Raw genomic sequence first — 23,057 nt, 5'->3', positions numbered from 1 at the left:
ATCCCTGTATTCAAGAAGAATGATCGTAAGAACATTGAGAATTATAGACCAATTGCTTTGTTACCCATATTTTCAAAAACTCTAGAGAAAATAGTGTATAAAAGGTTGGATGACTTCCTTCGACTTCATGATATTCTGATCCCACAACAATTTGGCTTTCGAAAGAATTGCTCTACAAGTATGGGTGTCTTGAATTTGGTAAACACTATTATAAATGCAATTGATGCTGGGAAGTTTTGTCTTGGTGTGTTTTTGGATTTATCGAAAGCATTCGACACTATTGATCATGATATATTATTAAGCAAGCTTGAGCATTATGGCATTCGTGGGATAGCTTTGAAATGGTTTAAAAATTACTTACATAAACGATTACAGTATGTAGTGGTTAATGGAGTTAAATCACAATCTAGGAAGGTAAAATATGGCGTACCCCAAGGCTCAGTCCTGGGCCCCTTATTGTTCTTGATTTATATTAATGATATTATAAACTCATCTCAGTTGTTTACTTATTCACTTTTTGCTGATGATACTTGCTTGCTTTCTCACCACAAAGACATGCATAATCTGATTTTGTCTGCAAATAATGAAGTTCACAATATATTTATAAGTGGTTTTGTTGCAACAAACTTTTGTTAAATGCTAGTAAGACTCAATATGTTGTTTTTAGATCAAGGGGCAAAAGAATCCCAGATAATATTGACCCCCTGACAATAGGTGGTCATCTGATCAACCGGAGTCAAAATGTAAGGTTTCTTGGAGTTACAGTTGATGATCATTTAACTTGGAAAGATCACCTCAGCAATGTTTGTACCAAGGTCTCGAGGAGTGTTGGTGTGATTTTTAAGTTACGCTTTTTTTTACCAGAGCAAACTTTAGTAACTCTTTATAATGCTATCATTATGCCTCACTTAACTTATTGTAATGTTGCATGGGGAAATACGTATAGGAGCCATATAAACAAGTTAATAGTCCTTCAGAAGAAAGCTATCAGGCTCATTACAAATTCAAATTACAGAAGTCCAAGTAATCCTTTATTTGTGCAACTTCAGATGTTGCCTCTTGATGAATTAGTCTCCATGAATTGTTTGATATTCATGTACAAATCTCAATCTGCTCAAAATAATTCATTTTTAAAAGATGCGTTTATTGTTAATTCGACTGTCCATTCGTACAACACACGTCACAGAAATCTTATCCATCAGCCGTTTGCGAGAACACAAACTGCTTCGAACTCTTTTGTAATTAATTGTATCAAAGAATGGAATAAGTTGCCACAAAACATCAGATCCAGTCCAACACTACCTATGTTTAAACATACATGTCGAGAATATCTTTTTGAGAGATTACAAAATATGTTAAAGTAAATCCTGGAAAGCCATGTGTGTATGTGTGTATTTGGGTGTGTCTGTGTGTGTGTGCGTGGGTGTGTATGTGTATGTGTGTTATCTTTTTTTCTGTTCCCATATTTACTCATTAGTTATCATTGTAAATATGTTTTTGTCATCGGTTATTCTAAATACTGTTATTTTGTTTTTGTTTATGTACCTTTTAAGGGGCCCCTTATCACAAGCTCTGCTTCTCCGGGGTCCCAAACCTATCATGTTTTTTATTTCTTTTGTGTCAATTGATTGTAAAATGTTGTGTTTGATTGGTTTGAATAAACTTGAACTTGAACTTGAACTTGAACAAATGTATGATTTTGTGTTTCTGAACTTTTGACGAATCACAGCGATTCTTGATCAAAACACTTGAAGTGGGCGGAGTTTGCTGCATATTTCGAGAGCTCGTTGTTCGTACCGTGTGCAAACGAAACGTGTGTGCAGCGAAATCCAAGTAAGAGGATCTAGGATCCTATTATATGGTCTATATGCAATGCAGCACATGTGCATGTTGGTTGAATACATTCTATGTAAAGGTAGCGCTTGCATGCATTGCAGTAGCCCATCTCCAAAATGGAGTCTCGTTCTAGAGTTGTGATGCCATCTCAACCAGGATTGCCACCTCGGGCTGCTATTTCTGTCACGTTTTCCCGTGACACTTCACTACGAAAAATTGAATGCATTAAACCGCAACAATTGTCACGGAAGCCCGAGCCTAAGTTTGAAAATGTTGGAAAGATAGTGGAGAAAGATGCGGATCCCGTCCTTGCAAGCTTGGTGAATTACCACAGCAAGCTTCATGCGGCATCGGGAAGGTAAAGCCGCCGAGCATGCTTGTTTGGTGTGAATGAATGTTTGGTGTTCGTGTGGCGGTTGACATACTGACATGAAGATGGCCTGTGACTGTTTGACATTTTGTACACATGTTTTTGCACATCCAGTCTCAGACTATAGACACTCGGTCTATGCCTACAATGTAGGTATCTAATGTGTTGTACGATACCGGTAGGCTTACTTGTATTAAGTTGCATTATTAAGTTGTATGATGCGTTATAAACTTATTAACAATATGTCAATAGCTTGACACTTTTGCTTGACGTTATTTATTCTTACTACAGTAGCCTACCAGTACCACTGCCTACAGAGAAGCTATTCAATGAAATGTCTTGAAAAGTTGGTAATATACAAATAAAACATGCATAAATAAAGGCCACTAACTTTAAAGTGGTGAATCTGCGGCATTTATCATGTCGAAACAATGGAACCATTGAAATTGTGTAGGCCCAGTATAGAATGTCTAGATAGATCTAGGTCTAGGCTAAAAAAAGTGCTCTAGCATTAGTAATAATACCCAATTAACACTTAATGTTATTTGTCAATGAACTCCAATCGAACACTGAGATAAAAGAGTATTAAATTCCAAATGATGGACAAGATCATAATTACATACAAACTTTGATAGTTTGGAAATGAAAAAAATCTTCAAAAATGTAGTTTTCAATGTAGAATTTCTCTGGTTTATTTCATATTTGGGATCTCCAAATTATCTATAGAAACGGCCTAATTGTAAACTCAATGGTGCTGGCGTAGAACTTTAAGACATTGTGTAGTTCTGCAATTAGACCCAAAAGATGGATTTTGGCTTCCAAATGTTTCCAATAGTTTTCTTGTGTTTTTTGAAGTCCCAAGTTTGGTTGCCTCGATCCTCTGGAGAACTTGATTTGTTTAAAAAAAAATTAATTTCAAAGTGTAGACCTACTCAGTACTGGTAATCAGTCTTGCGAATTAATAATTTCAATTTAGCAGTTGGTTGGTAGGTAGTCTAGAGTTAAATAATTAGGTAGAATATTGAGTTAGCTATTATCCAAATTATTCGATGACCCACTGAAAGAGAAACCTGGATTATTTCTGTCAAACATGTATTATGCAAACATGAGATGCAGGACTTGTATCATAAATTTATTCTGAGTTTCTTTTTTGTTGAAACAAATTAGAAAAAGCTGGAAAAAACAATTCAATGACATCCTCTTGTCAGCACAAGTACAATAATTATGGCATTTTGATTTAAACTTGCCATTTCTTCAAGCTCAAGAAATTAAAAAAAGAAAGTCAACATTGGTCTATGTACATGTACATCGCTGTTACAACTTACTTGAGCACAAATTATTCCTTTAATTTGGTTGACCACCTTTTAGCTTTACCTGTAGGTCTACATTTACTGTGTAGTGTGCTGAGTCGGCTGACCCTTGCAATGTAAGCTGAAATGACCTTCAGTACATTATAGATGGGATGTAGAAGGATTTATGTGGGACCTCCTCCCCTGCTCAACACTGCACTGGTTTGCTGTGTGAACAGTTTAGTTGCTTGGTTTTGTTGATATCAATTGCTCTATTGTGAAATGAAAGCTCAGCAATATAAAGAATGATTATGCTATCCTGTTTTACATTGGTGAGGCTTATAAACTTGTAGCCCTATAGATTAAAACTTTTAGTTAGAATAAAGACTTTTTCAATTAGATGAATTTTCAGCATCCAGGGCTTTTGTTCATTGTTATTTTACATACTTCCACTTAGTTTTTATTTCAGAATCTTTTTCCAGAGCGCACATTTTACTTTGAAGTTTGACAATTTATTTTGATATCTCTGTGTGTGATCTGCCCATCCTGGTGATAATATGATGTAATTGTAGATGATAATGAAAGGCATGTTTCTTATCACCAACAGGTGTTACATACCTGTAGTGAGAAAAGAGTCCTCTTGTTCTGCACTTCATCTTGTAAAGATGAGCAATCCAATAGGCTTTTGACAAATAGAGTTAGCATGTGTTCATTGCACAGCTTGTTTACATACCAGTGTATATATTTTCTTTTTGATAGACTGTAGATTTTGTATAGCATTCATAATTGTGGTAGCTTTTTCTTTGATAACAATCATGGAAGAAGTAGATACATGGAACAGTAGACAGCCTGTGTTTCTTTGAGCACAGGAGATAATTACCCCAAGTTTATTTACTAGGCTCCATTCACAAAGACAACCCTCTTTACAACTTATAATCCTAGGTGTGAATAGCTCTGCAATTATCCCCATACAAATCCCATTGTGTTGACCCTTTTGCTAAGCTGCTTATTTACACTCTTGACAAAGGTGTGCATTACCAAGAAGGGCTTACAGGTAGCAAGCCAGCCCTTCCATTGAGTATCTCTATGATTTGTTCGAGCTCTGCAGTCAATTCTAGTTTGGAAAGTTGAGGAGTGATTTTTGTTTGCTCATCTTGCTTGTAGAGTCTTTAGGCTCTTTTTGCAATGACGACCTTCGTCATTGCCTTGTTTTCGTTCACATTCTGCCCCATTAATATTCTCCTTTTCCTCCTTTTCCTGTTCCTTATCGTCAGAAAATCACATTCGTTTTGCACGTAGTGTTTGTTATTCCTGGTTCGGTGCTTTCCTCATGTCCTTTTTCTTTCAAATTTCATAGGCATGGTCTCTAACATCTCATCAAGGTCACTACATTCTTTGATTTTCGAAATCACTCATGCATAACCGTCCAGGCGCCATTTTATTCGTTTTTGGTCCATTTTAAGGCCTTTCTGTCTTCCTTCCTATCTCCACTATCCTAGATCCTACAAACTTCTAACAAATTCCTCTAGATAGTCTAATAGATGTTCTTTCATCTGCGACGTATGACCTGACCTTCAAAAAGCCATCTTCGTACTCAAAATTCAAATCTGAAACTGACTCCGTCAAAAATCTCTCAAATTCTTGAAAAATGGACCCCTAAAAATCTAAAACTGCCATAACTTTCTCATATAAATTCCGTTTTGTGTTTTAATCTCACATTATCTTTATCTCATAATTGCACATAGCCATGCCAAATTTTACGCTCCAATGGCTTTGCACAACATAAATAGCGCCCTCTAAAGTTCTGGGAATTGGCTTTCTCTCTGTGGCCGTATCTCCATAATGGCTTGGCAAACCCGTACCCTTTTTTGGATTTAGATACTTGAAGATATGCCCTTTCCAGCCATATACAAAATTATATACCCTAACACTGACCAAATTTGAGAAAAATGCCCTCCAAAATTGCCATTTTCGAGAAAATTCGAAAATAACTTCAACTTGCTCTAAAATGGCGATCTTTATACCTATATCAGTGAAACTTGGCGGATATATGTATCCATATACGTGACAACTGTTTGCCAAGTTTGGTAAAATTCGAATATGTCAGCGCAAAGTTATCGCCCAAAATGATGAATTTACTATGCATTACGTAATAGCGCGTTTAATGCGTGCAATACATTGCGCGCAGATAACAATGGTGTCAAACTGACCGCAATGAAGTGCCCTTTCGAATGATACCAAGTATACTATATGTTCACACAGAAAATTGTGAGTAAATCGTATTTGAACAAAGGTCACTACACGAATTCCGCCGAGTTTCCGCCCGAATCTAACACGTATCGGCTATGACGTCATTTTTTCAGACTGCTTTTCGCCCCTTAAACGTCCTTTTTTTTCCTTGAAAATTTGCAGTGACATGCCGAGTTCCAATACGCAGGGCACCTCTTGGCCGGATTTTTGAAATTGGTCAAGGGGGCCATTTAAGACGCCATTTTGTCCTATACATTTATTTTACATCACGTGTTTCGATAGGATTATCATAGAAAAAAAGAGAGTGGTTTACAATAACAACCATGAAATTCTCTTTCTAATGATACCAAATACGGCCCATAAAGAGACGTAAAGAGAGAGAGAAAAAACAATTTAACTCCGGCCATAATACAGATCCTGCACGTTTTCCGCCCATTCATTACACGCATTGTCTATGGGGCATATCGGGTTCACGCTTTTGGCCCCCAGAACGAACTTGATTGCAATGTCAAACATGCACCAAATCCCATTGGTTTGTGCACGCAGTGCTTGCGAGCCCTTTCTAGGTTCTTTCCCCTATCCCAATTTCTTTCAAACTTCGTAGGCATAGTACCATCCCATCAAGGTCACTGTTGATGCCTTTCTTTCGCCCTACCTATCTCCAATATCACAGAAGCTACAGACTTCGTGCAAATTGCTCTGGATAGTCCGAGAGAAGCTCTTTCGTTTGACACGTAGAAACACGGCGTCATTGCACGCACATCGTTCTGACACGATTGCATTTCTAGTTTTTTCATTAAGATTCTATTTAATATGTTTGTGACGTTAAGTTTGTGACCAAACCAAAATGACTGATCAAAAGAAGATGATGTATTTGTATGGATGTTAAGTGGGAGTTGTTATAGGGCAATCAGACTCCTGTAATAAGCTCATTTGTATGAAAGCAGAGAAATAAGCGAAACAGAATTGCAAAAAGTTTGAAATAAATTGGACCATGTGCAACACAATTCTGTTTTGGTTGAGTCATCGACTCATCAAATTCACAGACTACAGCTACTGCAAAATTTGGGTGCAAGGCTCGTATCTTGATTTACAAAAGACAAAAGTTCACATTGGTCCAATTCTACAGGATCTTCACTTGCTGCCCATCAATTAGAGGATTGATATTCAAACTTTGAGTTTAATGTTTAAAGTACTCAGAACCCACCCTACATGTATCTCACAGCTCCTGATGTTGCATCTACCAGTGCGCAGTCTGAGATCAGTAGCCCAACTTGGGGTGACAAAGCCATCTACTTTCTCTCAACCTAGACTGTGGAATAACCTTCCACAATCTATCAGGAGCACCATGATTAAGTCTACAATGTATGTCAACATCCTTGTCAGCCCTCAAAACTCAACATCATCTCAAGTATTATACCAACAAATACTAATTAATATGAAATAATCTGAATTTGAAATAATGACCCAGAAGGTTGAATTTGTGAGAAATTGTAGAGCAAGCACCATGAGCGCCCATCAGAGGCAGACACTAGCGTTACACTAGTAGCCATCATCATCAACTCTCTCCTTCCCCTCTCTCTCGCCTCTCTCTCTCCCTCCTCTCTCTCTCCCTCCTCCTCTCTCTCTCCCTCCTCTCTCTCCTCCTCTCTCTCCCTCCTCCTCTCTCTCTCTCCCTCCTCTCTCTCCCTCCTCTCTCTCCCTCTCTCTCTCCCTCCTCTCTCTCCCTCCTCCTCTCTCTCCCTCCTCCTCTCTCTCCCTCCTCTCTCTCCTCTCTCTCCCTCCTCTCTCTCCCTCCTCTCTCTCCCTCCTCCTTCTCTCTCCCTCCCTCCGTCTCTCTCCTCTCTCTCCACCACCCTCCCTCCTCCTCTCTCTCCCTCCTCCTCTCTCTCCCTCCTCTCTCTCCTCTCTCTCCCTCCTCTCTCTCCCTCCCCCTCTCTCCACCACCCTCCCTCCTCCTCTCTCTCCCTCCTCCTCTCTCTCCCTCCTCCTCTCTCCCCCTCCTCTCTCTCCCTCCCCCTCTCTCCACCACCCTCCCCCTCCTCTCTCTCCCTCCTCCTCTCTCTCCCTCCTCCTCTCTCTCCTCTCTCTCTCCCTCCTCTCTCTCCCTCCCCCTCTCTCCACCACCCTCCCTCCTCCTCTCTCTCCCTCCTCCTCTCTCTCCCTCCTCCTCTCTCCCCCTCCTCTCTCTCCCTCCCCCTCTCTCCACCACCCTCCCCCTCCTCTCTCTCCCTCCTCCTCTCTGTCCCTCCTCCTCTCTCTCCCTCCTCTCTCTCCCTCCCCCTCTCTCTACCAACCTCCCCCTCCTCTCTCTCCCTCCTCTCTCTCCCTCCTCTCTCTCCCTCCTCTCTCTCCACCACCCTCCCCCTCCTCCACCACCCTCCCCCTCCTCCACCACCCCTTTTTTCCTCATGTTCATCATCTCACTTCACATTTTCTGATTTTTCTCCTCTTCTTCTCTTCTTGACCATACACTATTTACAGTTTATTGACCTCTGCTCTAAGTGCATTTTACATTCCCACTATTGATTTATTGAAGCTAAATTCAGGCTACGCTTCATAATAATAAACATGGCATGCAGTATACTTGACTCACAGTGGTTCTATTGTTTGTTACCTGTTGTGCCTCTGTCTCTTTGACATAATTATCTTGTGTTGAGAGATAACAATTATCAGTAATTCTGATTACTCCTGGAAAACTCATCTGTGAAACAGACTATTAGAATTATTATGATACTTTTGTTTTGACTAGAAGAATGTAAACAATGTTTTCTAACTGCCTAGAATTGTTATGGCTCAACAAATGAAAAGGAACACCTATTCCCATTGTGGACAATTATCGAAAACAACTCCTGATATATCACAGACAAATATAAATGTACCAGTACATCTTTTTTCCAAGCTGTCAACACATTTTCTGATAAAATCTACCGGTAATCACTTTTATATGCCTACATATATTTTCAGATTTAGTGAAGAATTAAGCTGTTATGAAAGTTCTGATGGTTTCCAGCTGTTCCTCGAGTGAAAGCAGACAACTTGTTTCCCTTTTTCCTCTCCAAGCAGCTTGCAAGATTGTGTCCCATGTTAGCCTATGAATTACAATGTTGACTTCCTCCATTCTTTTGAATAACAGATCCTTTGACTTAGTTGTTGGTAAGCTGTGTCATCTCCTGAAGACCAATGGGTATTACTTGGACTCCAAGTATAAAGGTGAGAGTAATTTAAATCTTATGTCAGATACAGAACATACTGTTTCTGAGAGCAAATCTTGTTTCTAGTCATGTAATATCTTTTAGGCACATCAAGACATCCATCAAAGTGCATATTAAAGTTGTAGAGCGTTTTAAAGTAGACATTTCCTCAAAAGGGAGTAATTCTCAAACCAGTCACTACAAACCACTCTTAATAAATATAGTTTTTATTTCAGACAAGTCAGTTGCAAGGACAGCATAACTAGACTTTGTTTTAAAAAGTTGAAAGACCAAGTTATTCTGGATTCTCTGATGCAATCGATTATCAAGCATAAACAAGGTTTTTTTTTTTTTTTTGAGGGGGGGGGGGATACTTATGGATGTCTTGGTTTCATATGGTACCAAGTACATCACCTGACATTTCAGAAAGTTTTATTTGTCACAGGAGTGAGAATTTATCTCTTGAAAGTAAAGTTGAAGCTAAAAATATACATATATATATATATATATATATATATATATATATTCTTTCTGATGATGGTAAATTGGTAATAATATTGCACTGGTATCCATCATGCAGAGTGTTCGAGGCACCCTGAATTACCAGCTCTGGTCTAGCTGGGCCACCATTCCACGCTCACAGTATTCAAGCAATTACTTCCTAGCAGTTCCCATTAACACCTGGGTGGAGGGTGGCAAAGTTAAATCAATGCCTTGCCAATGGACACTATTGCATGGTCAAATCCATAACCTTTGCATGTGCTGTTAAGTTTTCAAACCACTTGATTATGACACTTTTTAATGGGATAGTTGAGTTCTGTTTTCAGACCGCAAATGCCTTCAAAGTGCACAGTTATTGCTCTTATTCTTATCTTATCTAAGACATTTCTAGTGCCCTTTTAGAACCTAAAATTGCTATGAAGGTAATTTTAGACCCCAAATTATGTAAAAGCTAGTCAATATGATCATACCAATTCAGCTCTACTTTTTAAAAAAATACGGTGACCGTTAATTAATTATTCAATTAAAAATAACAATACATGGGTCGGCTGGTTTTGCGTAATATAACCAACAAGAACATGCCAACAAAAAGCCAACATCGGCATTGACTATAATACGACGTAATAGGTGCTATTTCATTTTTTCAACTGTTTTTTTTAAATTATCTAATATTTGTGGTGGTACACAAGTATTAGAAATTGTTATATTTATGGATATTTCAGCCCTCTCTGAACCGATTTTGATAAAACAAAGATGATTTTATCATTTAAATTGTATGTTCTTTCAAATTTGACACTCAGTTTTTCATTATCTCACAAAAAATTATTTTGTGTAGCGCCCTCTGCAACAGAACTCCACTATCCCTTAAGTGTTTCAACCACTCAATGTTGACACCTCTACCTGTGACACCAATGCTTCCTAGCAACATAGATGTAGTTGCTATGGTAATTGCTGGAATTCTCTTTCCCCATCATGTAGATACCATGGATGCTATGTTCTGCACTATTAGGACCCTGATCATAGACCAAGAGAAAAGTGAACTCTCTAGGACTAGACTCTTGGAGATTCTGGAACTCAGGGCCAAGAAATGGGGTCATGACCCTTTAGAGCTTCCACAGGTATGTTATAGGCTGTCTGTCTTCTCTCTATACTGTGTGGAATAATGCACGGATTGTGAAGTGGTTATCCCAAAAATTGCATACTCAAAATTTCATTTTGATCCATTTTATTGTTGATTTTTTTTCCTTTTTTTAACTATGCAATACAATGTAAATATGGATGTTTTTCAAAAGGTTCCAGTAAGTTGATGTTGCATGTGTTATGTAATATAAAGACCCAACTATGACTCCAATTCAGACTTAGGGGCCTTAATTTCAAGATTGAGAACCACTTTAATGAAATCTGTTCCCCAAGTGTTTGAGATATCAAGATAATCAAAGAATATCATGACTTAATTGCCTTCAACTGTCCAATGTGCCTTCAACTCAGTATTAGATAAGGTTCTATGGAAAGTGATAAATGTAGTACCATGTGTGTGTGTTTTTTAAATATTAACTTTGAAAACAAAAAATCCTACAACTAATTTCCATGAATAAGGTGATGCTATACTTTTTTCTTCTCATTAAAGGCTCAACCACGAGACTTGCCTTCTCCCTTAAAGTCTCCTGAAGTTACTCATCCTCATGACAGGATGGTCATCCAGAGCCAAAGGCCACTCCAACAAGGTGAGGTTTTTTTTAGTGCTGTTGGTTCTTGATAACCAGGGCGTTATTTTATTTTATAAGATGATGAAGCAGATCCTAATCAAATGATTGGTTGAAAGCATACACGTAACCAGGCATTTATTTTTGCTTAACACGTAATTCTACTAATGACCGTTCATTAGTAACATCATGTTATAAAACAAATAAAACATCATCTTATAAAAAAAATAATACACCTCATTTTGTTCGGGCATTAATACCTTGTGTGGGTAATTCTTACTAATGCCCTCACTGCTGTGTATTATTTGTATAAAACCATCACAAGTAAAAATTTGCCAGCATCCCATTGAAATGCCGGCTAATCTGTACTAATGCATTTCGATGGGATGTCGGTGCACTTGTACATATATATGGCGTTGTGTAATTGTTTTGCATTTTTTCCATATGAACCATAGAAAATCTGAAACAAGACCAATCAAGATATTATGTAATGAGTCGTATCATTCTTTTATGATTTCTTTTCCAGGAGTTGCAGGGCGCTACTCCCCCATCCCCCTACCTCCTCTCCAAGTCGCCCCGCCCAGCCCAGACATGGAGGCAATGACTCATGTGGCAAAGTCCATCCCGTTTCCCGACGACACTGACGATGAACAGGAAGACGATGACCAGTGGCTGACGACGTCGGAAATGACCTACGAGTCTGATAGCTCGGAGGAGTTCATCATGCCAGAGCATGACATGGATGAGTGGATGACATTGGAATCTACCTCAGAATTAGATGCTGAGCTGTCCAGGCTGCTGTCGGCCAAGCTACCTGATAGCTATAGGAGGAGAGGTAGGTGAACGCTTTTCATAATATGGGCAGAAAAGGAGTGTTGAACATACTGTTTGCACTCAAATGGGCTACACATCTCTTCCCGAAACAGAAACTGGTTCCTCCATTGTACAGGGTATTCTCATGCACTACTGCGACAATTCGCTCAAGTGCATATCCAACCTTTGAAAGTACATTTTTTCAATTACTCAAAAACCTAGTGGCACAAAAGAAGTTTCTTATGTGCCGTTAGGAAAAGGTTACTTAGATTTATCTAAAATTGTCATGGTTTTTTTCTCATGTTGTGAGAAATATGCCTCTTTAAAGCATATATGGTTTAATGACATCAGTGTAACATGTGAAATTGTACTATTTCTACTGTAAATAATACTCTGATTCAATCCTAATTTTGTCAGTTGAAATGTGTTAGTTGAAAACTGGCACAAATGGATTTGTATACCCATTTTCTTAACATTATTGCATCCATTGCAGTGAAAGCATGTTTCTGTGAACAACAAACGTTTTTAACAGTAGCATATGTTTAAAACTATAACAATAACAAACGAATGATAACTTTTTTTAAATCACAACCTGAATGTACAGTACATGTTAAACAAATATTGCCTAAAAGGATTCAGACATGTTTCTTTTGAACATCCTAACAGTGAATGATGGCAAACCAGTGCGCTATACCCGGTCTTTCCTGCTTAACCTGTGGGAGTCACCTTTCTCTAAAGAAATGCCTTCAGTCCTGAAGCATACCATCTCACACAGCGACGTGGCCTTTATCATCCAGGTAAGTGCTTCTTAGTCAATCTTGTGTACAGGGGATGTTGCAATGGATGATTTGACCAGTGCTTCTTGGTCAATCTTGTGTACAGGGGATGTTGCAATGGATGATTTGACCAGTCAATCTTGTGTACAGGTATGTTGCAATGGACGATTTAACCAGTGCTTCTTGGTCAATCTCGTGTACAGTGGATGTTGCAATGGCTGATTTAACCAGTGCTTCTTGGTCAATCTCGTGTACAGGGGATGTAGCAATGGCTGATTTGACAAGTGCTTCTTGGTCAATCTTCAGTACAGGGGATGTTGCAATGGACGATTTGACCAGTGCTTCTTGGTCAATCTTGTGTACAGGGGATGTTGCAATGGATGATCTGACCAGTGCTTCTTGGTCAATCTTGAGTACAGGGGATGTTGCAATGGATGATCTGACCAGTGCTTCTTGGTCAATCTTGAGTACAGGGGATGTTGCAATGGATGATCATCCAGGTAAGTGCTTCTTGGTCAATCTTGAGTACAAGGGATGTTGCAATGGATGATCATCCAGGTAAGTGCTTCTTGGTCAATCTGAGTACAGGGGATGTTGCAATGGATGATCATCCAGGTAAGTGCTTCTTGGTCAATCTTGAGTACAGGGGATGTTGCAATGGATGATCATCCAGGTAAGTGCTTCTTGGTCAATCTTGAGTACAAGGGATGTTGCAATGGATGATCATCCAGGTAAGTGCTTCTTGGTCAATCTGAGTACAGGGGATGTTGCAATGGATGATCATCCAGGTAAGTGCTTCTTGGTCAATCTCCAGTACAGGGGATGTTGCAATGGAGGATCATCCAGGTAAGTGCTTCTTGGTCAATCTCGAGTACAGGGGATGTTGCAATGGAGGACCATCCAGGTAAGTGCTTCTTGGTCAATCTTGAGTACAGGGGATGTTGCAATGGATGATCATCCAGGTAAGTGCTTCTTGGTCAATCTTGAGTACAGGGGATGTTGCAATGGATGATCATCCAGGTAAATACTTCTTGGTCAATCTTGAGTACAGGGGATGTTGCAATGGATGATCATCCAGGTAAGTGCTTCTTGGTCAATCTTGAGTACAAGGGATGTTGCAGTGGACGATCTTACCAGTGCTTCTTGGTCAATCTCCAGTACAGGGGATGTTGCAATTGAGGATTTGACACCACTTGGAATAGAATATCTAGATAGAGGGCGCTATAGAAATGCCTTTTATTATTATTTATCCACATAATCTTGAAGGTTCTGGCCTAATCAAAATCTTTTTATTTTTTCATTCAGAGACATGCCTTTTCTGATCCCAGAGTGCTATTTCAGCAAGGATCAAGGGATGATGTTCTTCTGCTGTCCAAATACCTACAGACAGACCCAAACTTGAGAGGTAGACACTCCAGCTGCAGAACTGCCCCAGACCCAGCAGCGTCTGGTGGTGGTGATACCCGACAGAGGACCTTGAGCTGGCCCCAGGGTGCAGGAGCCAGGAGCCGCCTTGATGTCCCAGGAGGAGGAGGGGAGGGATTGATGCAAGGCGCAGAAGGAGCAAGGTACAGAGCAAGAGAGGAGAAGATAGACTCTCTGAATTCTGCAACTCTGCAAGGAGCTGGGAGGAACATCAACAAAGGAGATGCCCAAGGAGGAGGTCCGGAGGCATCCATGAGATCATCTTCTCCAGATGATTGGCGGAGGGCTGGAGCTAGAAAGAACAAAGGGGAACAAGACCCCTCATCAGGAAGAGGGGAGGAGGTATCCTTGAGACCTCAATCCCCCAAAGATTGGCGCAGACCAAGTTCACCAAGTTCACCAAGTGCCAGTAATCAAGAGGTAAACCTTGTCCTCAGAATTCTTTCAGCGATTCTTAACTTTCAGGATAAGAACGATTAAAAAACCTCAATAATTGACATCACTTTAAAGTAGCTTGTGAAAGGTTCTAGTTTGAACAACCCTATTCAGAGCCATTGTCATAGCTTTTATTAGTTGTGATCCCCTTGGAGTAATTTTGGGTTTTCACCAACTCACAAAGGGTAATAATTCAACAACAAAAAACCTATTTAAAGTCTATGCAGCTAAATCTATATGATTAAATATTGGGAAATTTTGTCTTCTGTTTTACACTGTTGAAGGGTGTTGTGCTTCCACAAAGATTAAGAACTAGTGACTCGTATCATGCTACATATTTCACCTAAACTGGTTGCTCTTTATGTTGCTGGTATGGCTTTAATGTGATGTGTCATTCAAGTTAAAATATGTACAAGGTTGTACACTATTTCACTCAATAACTTCTGCAACTCTGCAGTACATATGAATACAATTTCACTTGGCAAAATTACTTTGAAAATTAATTTAATTTTTGCAATAAAGGGCACTGTGAAGGTCAGATTTGAACTGCCAGGTGATAAGAAGGATGATGAATCCCAAACAGATCGGTCTTCATGGGAACAAGCACCTGCTTCAAGCCATGTCCTCCTCACGCCACGTCAGATTCTTGGAAAAGGGGTAAGGGGCTTTTTCTGTTTTATTTTAGATGATGTTCTTAGTTGCCTGTTGAAGCTTTAGAATTATTGTTGTTCACTACAACATATACACATAGAACATTTTAAGTGTGCCATATTCAGGAGAGAACGATGACTTTAACTGGGCTATTTCAGACCGGGTTTTAAGATCTCTGCCGTTTCACAGCTGATCGCCGCGTAAATTTGCATGCATGTCAAGTGAAGTGTATAGAATACTATGGTAATTTCCATTTTTTGGAAAATTCACTCATTTGCATATTTATGGTTTTGTACACAAATCACGAAATTGAAAAATTTTCGGGCTGACATGCAAAGACAAAAGGTCATGTGACTTTGTAACGGTAGGTCCGATTTTCGAAAAAAATTATTTCAAAAGATGCGCAAGACTAAAAAGAAAAAAAGTCATAAAATTTCAGCGGAAGATTCTTTGACGTTAAAAAATTATCGCGAAAAAATGTAGAAGGGGGTTCTAACCCCCCCCCCCCCCCGGGCTAGATAGGGTTAAGATGGAAATATTAAATTAATCAGATTATAAAATTGTCCCTTTAGTCTATTGATTTCAAGATTTGTTTTCATTATTTTGCATGGTCAAAACAATGCGATTCATCAAAAAGTTTTAGAGAGGCATTACAATTCCCTTTGCAATGTAGGCTGTTTTCCTTAACCCTTACTGTACTGGGGGGGGGGGCGCCGCAACCACTTGGAATTTTAAATTGTCGTTTCATGACTTTTTTCCCTCAAGTCTTACGCACATTTTGATACCATTTTCGTCAAAATCAGATATACCTGTAAAGTGTTACATAACAATTAGTATGCGCATGTCATAAAAAATATGCTATAATTTATGCAAATTTATGCAAATTAAGCTATGCATTTTCAAATATCATAAAAATAATGTTACCTCATGAATTTGAGATGAAGGAAACATTTATTCAATACATTTTCAACATTCTTCACAAGTCTACAGACAAATATGTAGAGTTTTCTGTAAAATGCATAAAATTAGCATTTTGCATAATTAAAGATAAACTCCAGTACTGGTAAAAAAAAAAAATGAATTCTCACAGAATCAAACGAAACTTACACTGAATGTTCAAGATTACAAATAAATGACATGTGCCAAACAATTTTGGAAGAAAATGTATACTGGCTGAGTAATGAGCATAGAAAGACAAGGAAATCAAGGTAGTACTAGCCCCGACACCATGTGTGTTGTCCCATATATAGCTTTCTATGTGAGTGCTTGTTACTTTACCAAGACTCGGTCAAATTTATTATGATTTTGATGACTCCAGAACTTTGCAGTGCACACCAATACTGACATGCTACATGATCAACTGTTTCTGATCCTTTCCACACCTTTTCTTTCACAATGCAATCGCATTACCAGTACTAAAGTTTATCTTTAATTAGGCAAAACAACAAAAATGTGCATATTAGGAAAAAAAATAATTATGCCATCTTGTCCCTTACGTAAATATCTACAAACATGCACATTTTCGCGTTCATCTGACTTTCGACGGCCGAGATCATAGGAGGGGGGGCCCCCCCCCCCCCCCAGTCACGAGGTGCTGAAAATAGCCCAGTTCAGTAAAGGTTAAGCAAAACATGTTGAAGACCTCATGAGAAAGTGGTAACTCACAGTGATTACAGTAGTATCATGAAAAGATCTATAACCTGCATGGAATCTCTAGAAATGATTGTGTTCTTAATGTAATGGTCATTTTCATTATACAGGCCCAAGAAACCAGCCCAAGGAAGCCTTCATTGACACCACCACCTGATGTCAACAACAATGGGTTTGCCCATAAGAGCCTTGAGGGTGTCTCCGATAATATGTCCTCGGCACCTGCTCAACAGCCCGAGACCCTCACTTTCAGAGAGGTCTTCAAGGAGGTCATTGAGAAAGGCATCACCACTGGGGCACCCGGTCCGGCAGCTGACATCCAGGCACAATCCCGTCAAGGTTATATCCCCCTCACTGTAACCTACAAACCTACAGATCCCAGAGTGGGTGGACGCGGAGTAGGTTTAGTCGAGCAGGCAAATCTTGCGAATGTGCCCTCTGGAAGGAGTTTCTCTCCTGGTTGGAGAGCGAAGCATGATTGGAGTTAAAAGGGATTGAAGATTCCATATCCTGGGTACCCACAAGCAAGGTATTGTCATGTACCATAGGTACCATCGAATAACAGTGTCTTCCAGGGATGTCTTCAATAGGTACCATCATATACCAGTGTCTTCCAGGGATGTCTTCTATAGGTACCATCAGATAACAGTGTCTTCCAGGGATGTCTTTCATCACGTCATGCAGATGCTTGATGGGTATGGGAGTAATTGACAGGGAGATGTAGTCTACATGGATATCTGATTCAAGCTCATCATTGCAGCAATATATGTCGTTATTGGGTCTACCTACATGTTCCATTATGTCTTCCTAACAGATTCACATAATATTTGACATTTGAAGGGAAATTGTTTTGAGTCATGATCTGCAAAGCGCTTACAAACATTCTGTTGAGAAGGAAAAGTGAACAAAGCTTTTGATTACCTTAGAATTTCAGTTGCACCAACACAGAAAAATGTTCCAGTTTTGGCTTACTATTAAAATGGTGCAGACATTCACCAGCAATTTGATATCTAGTGAGGCTGTTTTGTAATTCATATATGAGTAGATCATTAGTGAAGTGGTTCTTGATCTCTTTGATCTCACAATCTTTCTGGTAGTTACTTGTGACCCTCAAAATGTAGCCATTGACCAATGCCGATGTGCCTTTCATGTAGGTGTTAAGATATTAATATGAGGATTATTTCAACCATGGTTGATTTCATGAATGATCCTCAGGAGGTCACTTTATGAAAGTGAATAGCCACATTGCACTAGGGTCTCGCTCAGATATGAAGTCGTAAACCGCAGCGGTTTTTTTACAACCTGTGAATGAACAGCGACTGCGCACAACAAAGATCCTACATGTCTTCCCTAGGTCTGTGTGATAAGATTCAGAAATGTGAAATATAATATACTTAAACTCACGTCAGTATAGTACTCATCAAATATTTATTTTCATGTTTATTTTGTTTATGATGGCACTACAAGCACTATAATTGCCAAATAGTGTTCGCCTTTGCTGCAGTAAATTTTAGTGAAGATACTTTCTTGCCTTTGTTTATTTCTTGTCATCTCAATTTCATTTCTGAAAAAGCTATACATGTATTTTGCTTTAGACTGGTCTGACAATATGCTGTTCACGTATTACTAGCCCGCTAAGTGGTATGAATTTACATGTATATCATACTTGACACCAAGAGTAGGGCCAGGGTCCATTATTTACGGTTGTGTGTACATCCACAATGCTATCCAGGCACTTATGCTATCTCATAAATCATTTTTGATAATGTATGATTTGTAGTTTCAACATTCATGGCTTTTCTTATAATTTTTGCTTGTTACAGAACTGTTCTATATCAATTTATTTTTATTTATTTTTTTAATTTTTTGTCGGTACATAAACTTAAGTGTGCCCTCGTAGTTTATTACCGGTATGAAACACAAACATTTAAATTGTATCTATTCACAACATTTTTGTTTGCAGAGGGGGGGGGGGGGGGGGGGGGGGGCATTGTATCTCATTTAGAGGAATGTGTTATTACAAGACTTTGTAAGATTACCCTTTCAGTTTGATACCTGCATTGAACACCAGTATTCAAAGTTATGATTTTTGTTTACATTGCCATCTCCCATTCAAAAGTGTGTGATTCCAACTGCCTGTGTGTTAATGCTTAAATATTATTTGATCATATAACCGAACAACCGTGTGTGCTATCTTACTATGCAAAAGATATTTTCTTTATGTATGTAAGACGTTTTCTTTTTCAGTTTTTCTAAATATATATTTTTTTGTAAAAGGTATTTACAGTACAGTATGTTTACAGCATGAAATGATATTGAACTATGTGTGTTTAAATGTTTCAGCTCAGAGACAACTCCTGAAAGTACTATAAGTTGATTGCACTCTGAATTTACATGTAGATGTAGATGAAAAAGTAATGAATGGTTACGGTACTTAATAAACCCATTGTATTCAGTGAAAGTTGCCACATTTTTTTCTTTTACTTATTGAAAAGGTGAATTTATGTAATTTTGAAGTAAAAAATATCAAACTTTCTGATTCTCCCAATGAAAGACATCGTGAATGCATTCTTGATTTCTTGCATTCTTTTTCTCTTGCTGTTCCTCTGCTTTTTTCTCCTTCTCTCTCTTCTCTCTCTCTCTCTCTCTCTTTCTCTCTCTCTTTCTCTTTCTCTTTCTCTTTCTCTTTCTTTTCTCTTTCTCTTTCTCTTTCTCTCTCTCTCTCTCAGAATATTTATTCACCTAAGATGTGATTGCTGTATAAGTCAGCAACTAAAGTAATCTTATAAGTCATGTTATTAAAATTGTATGTGTGTCTTTTGGCTCTCTAGTCATCTGCACGTCTGTGGTTTTCATCATTTTTTTTCATTTAGCAACATCAATATGTGCTTCAGATTAATTTAAAGTTCAATAATATTTAACGTCTCAAGTTGATTATTAAGTGCCCTAATATTAACTCCTTTCATAGTGGGCATTAAAGGTAATACAAAGTTTTGGTATGGGGGTCATGAATTTGGTTCAAATGAACATATTGGAAGCATACCAGTATGCGATCCTACAATATTTGCGGTTGAAATCGAGTCTGAAGTTATGAAATTGTAAATAATAAACTCTTTATGTTGTATAGCTCTCTCTCAGGGTCAAGATATTAATTAAGCTATAAAACATTGTTTCTTGACTAAAATCAACCGATTAGCTATTCCTGTTTGGAATTGAAATTTATCAAAATTTGTAGGGAGCACCGGCAATTTTTTATATTCAATTTTTTTTGTGTTTTAGGGGCTAAATATTCTAGTGCTTATAATACATGCACAGGGGCATCCAAATATATCAAAATTGTAAAAAATCACTATCCACCCAATTTTCAAAATTTCTCAGAACTTTGTATTACCTTTAACAGAAAAAAACAAGACAATAACAGGCATTCACAAATTACTTTATATGCTCGGCAAAGAAGGAAATTGGTTTGTTTGGTATTAATTAAATTTGCTTTGGTCAATTAGTATCCAAATTAAAAAAACTGAGTTGAGCTGACCCTCGTAACTGAAGATTGAAAAATTCGTCTTTTAAGTGATCACTTCTATGATTGCTTCTGCAATGTAGACTAATATCTAAATAATCATACTTAAAATGAAAAATAAACATGATGTTTACAATTAACATTTGTATGTCTCCTTATATTTCTTTTAAATTGTTTTCTTCAAAGGTCAATTCTGAATTACTTGCTTGTGAAATGCTATACTGCTATATTTGTTTTTGTTTGTTGTATTTATTCACCATGTAAAATAACTGTTTACAGATAATAACACTTGGTTACAATATATAATAATAATAATACATAGTAGGAACAATGCATAAACATAAAATGTTTATATATTACTTATATATATAGCAGTTTCACATAACTCCACCCAATGGTAATTATAATGAATAGTGATATCAGTGATGATGGTGATGATGATTGCTTAGTTACAGAGTGATGTTGACTTTATAAGTTTTAGGCAAACAAGTCCTTGTTTATTCACAGGTTCTACCTTTATATGCAGTACATGGGTTCGACAACAGCTGATTCATACCATAGAATGAGATAAAGATAACACAGACGGTGACGTATGAACTTCGGGACAAAAAGGTCGAGCCTGACACCAAATGCAAATGGCTTTTAAAAAAGCCAGAGCATGCTGTCCAACTAACTATAAACAATATTCATCATTTAGAGGTCAAGAAAACAATTTCTTTTATAGATGTTTTATTGATTTTGAACAAGAAGGAAAAGAACAAACACCAGAAGGAGAAGAAATAGGCCTAAGAAGAAATGGTGATGATTGATGATGATAAAAGCAATAGTAATCTGGATGTATGCAAGATTCTGTTCATACAATAGGCTTAACGGATAAGAGTAGATCGGTGTAATTTGATTCTATCGACCCCCTTCTGGGGTATGAGAGCACAACATAATTACAATGCAATACAGAAAGTTATAATAATAATAAAATACATAGACATGATATATACATATTTATATTTCTAAAACACAATAAACATTATCTAAAGACTATATACTATACAACTTATGGTTATAAGTCTAAAAATTTCATGTGGTTTGGTTTGTCTATACCTCTAAGTACACTATCAGCCTTGGGAACCAACGAAAAGAATTATATTATTACTGTTATGAGTCTTAGCAGTTTTCTTAATCGTTTAATACTAGATCTATTAAACAATTTGTCCTTGTGAAATGTACTAGGGTTACCCTCAACGAACTGTCGATCTAAATCTAACTGCCTTTCTTTCCTGAAAAAAGGGCAGACAAAATATAGGGAAATTCTTCTCTAAAAACCTTTATATTACAACAAGGACATTCAATTTTACTTTCGTCGGGATAATTTTCAAACCTTCCATTATTAATTGGTAAGCAGTGTGACCTGCATTGGAATCGACACAAAGTGATTGCATCTCTCCTATTCAACTTTACCAAATACTTTTCAAATATAATTTCGTTCTTGAAAATTCGGTAGTTAAAGATACTATGTCCCTTTTGCAGCCAACCTCAAATTCTGTAGAACTTTGCAGGAATTATGAATATGTCATGTATGTCCTATCTGTGAAATTTAAACGTTAGCAGTGTCATAATATTCAAATTATGCAAGGAAACCCGTTTACTTGCTAGACTTCACTGTCAGACACTTTTGTCAGTATTGAGTGACTGACTGGCTTTTTCTTCTTTGGTAATAACATACATAAAATGAGCTGTAAAGGATTTGTCTAAATCAGTAACCCACTTCTTGTAATGGCCAAAATTAAACTGATTGAATCTTTGCGCAGCATAAAACGTACGACCATGCGGTACAATGGTCTGAATATCAAGACTATTACTTATTGGCTCTATAGCTCCTAAGTCGATTCGACAACTAATTTTCAAGCTCCATTTTTGTTAAGGGGAGTTCTAAATGAGTATTATCTTTCAAATGCCATTGGAATTTAACCTTTTCATTTTTTTGGCCTGTAAAAGGGACATAGTACCTTTAACACAAATGCGATTTGACCAAAGAATTGACAATATTTCTTGCTTTGACTTGTCAGTCAACCTAAGTTTAGAGCGTGAAGAATCTGAATCCAGCCCCTTGCCTTTACCACACATTTCCTAGGCAAGCATTATTTAATGTATTTTCTACACATCAGAGGCTGGGTACCTCTTTCCATAAGTATAGTTTCAAAAGATTATAGAATCTGAATGAAAATTTACAATGACATCCTTCAACTACTTTTAGCCCAAAACCTACCATTCTACATTTAACCTGAACATATACGGCCTGTCTCACCATAAATCATACTGCCAGGTGTATATTTATTGACATTAAGCATTTACGATGAAAAACCTCAAATCCTCAAAACCCCACACCTCACAGCCATAAAAGCCCCATATTTGGTTTGGAAGAGGGTGTGCCGCTCAAGCCTCGAAACCCCTACCTATTATAAGGGGGCATTTGGGGGGCACTTTTCTCGAAAAAATACCCATTTTTTACAAATTTTGGAAATTTTGAAATGGTATTTTTGAAAAGTAGGACCCATGTTTAGGGATTCTTTGCGAAAATGTGACCCATTAGAGCGGCACTCCCGAATGTCCTAATATGTAATACCCCCCCCCCCCCCCCCATTGACAG

General features: G+C 38.0%; 1 protein-coding gene across 1 annotated transcript; it reads left to right on the top strand.

The window, feature by feature from the left end:
- Window positions 1-1,873: 1,873 nt before the first annotated feature.
- On the top strand, window positions 1,874-18,857 carry LOC100889470. The gene is made up of 9 exons (XM_011663350.2): window positions 1,874-2,194; window positions 8,882-8,958; window positions 10,419-10,558; window positions 11,068-11,164; window positions 11,670-11,978; window positions 12,623-12,753; window positions 14,038-14,577; window positions 15,115-15,249; window positions 17,004-18,857. Exons 1-9 carry the CDS (start codon window positions 1,953-1,955, stop codon window positions 17,379-17,381), a joined length of 2,049 nt encoding a protein of 682 aa, XP_011661652.2. The 5' UTR covers window positions 1,874-1,952; the 3' UTR covers window positions 17,382-18,857.
- Window positions 18,858-23,057: the final 4,200 nt, after the last annotated feature.

This window comes from Strongylocentrotus purpuratus, unplaced genomic scaffold (genome assembly GCF_000002235.5).
Source record: "Strongylocentrotus purpuratus isolate Spur 01 unplaced genomic scaffold, Spur_5.0 spur5_contig_810, whole genome shotgun sequence".
NCBI classification, from domain to species: Eukaryota; Metazoa; Echinodermata; class Echinoidea; order Camarodonta; family Strongylocentrotidae; genus Strongylocentrotus; species Strongylocentrotus purpuratus.
Note: the sequence above shows the minus strand (reverse complement) of the source record. Positions and strands in the feature narration are given on the sequence as shown.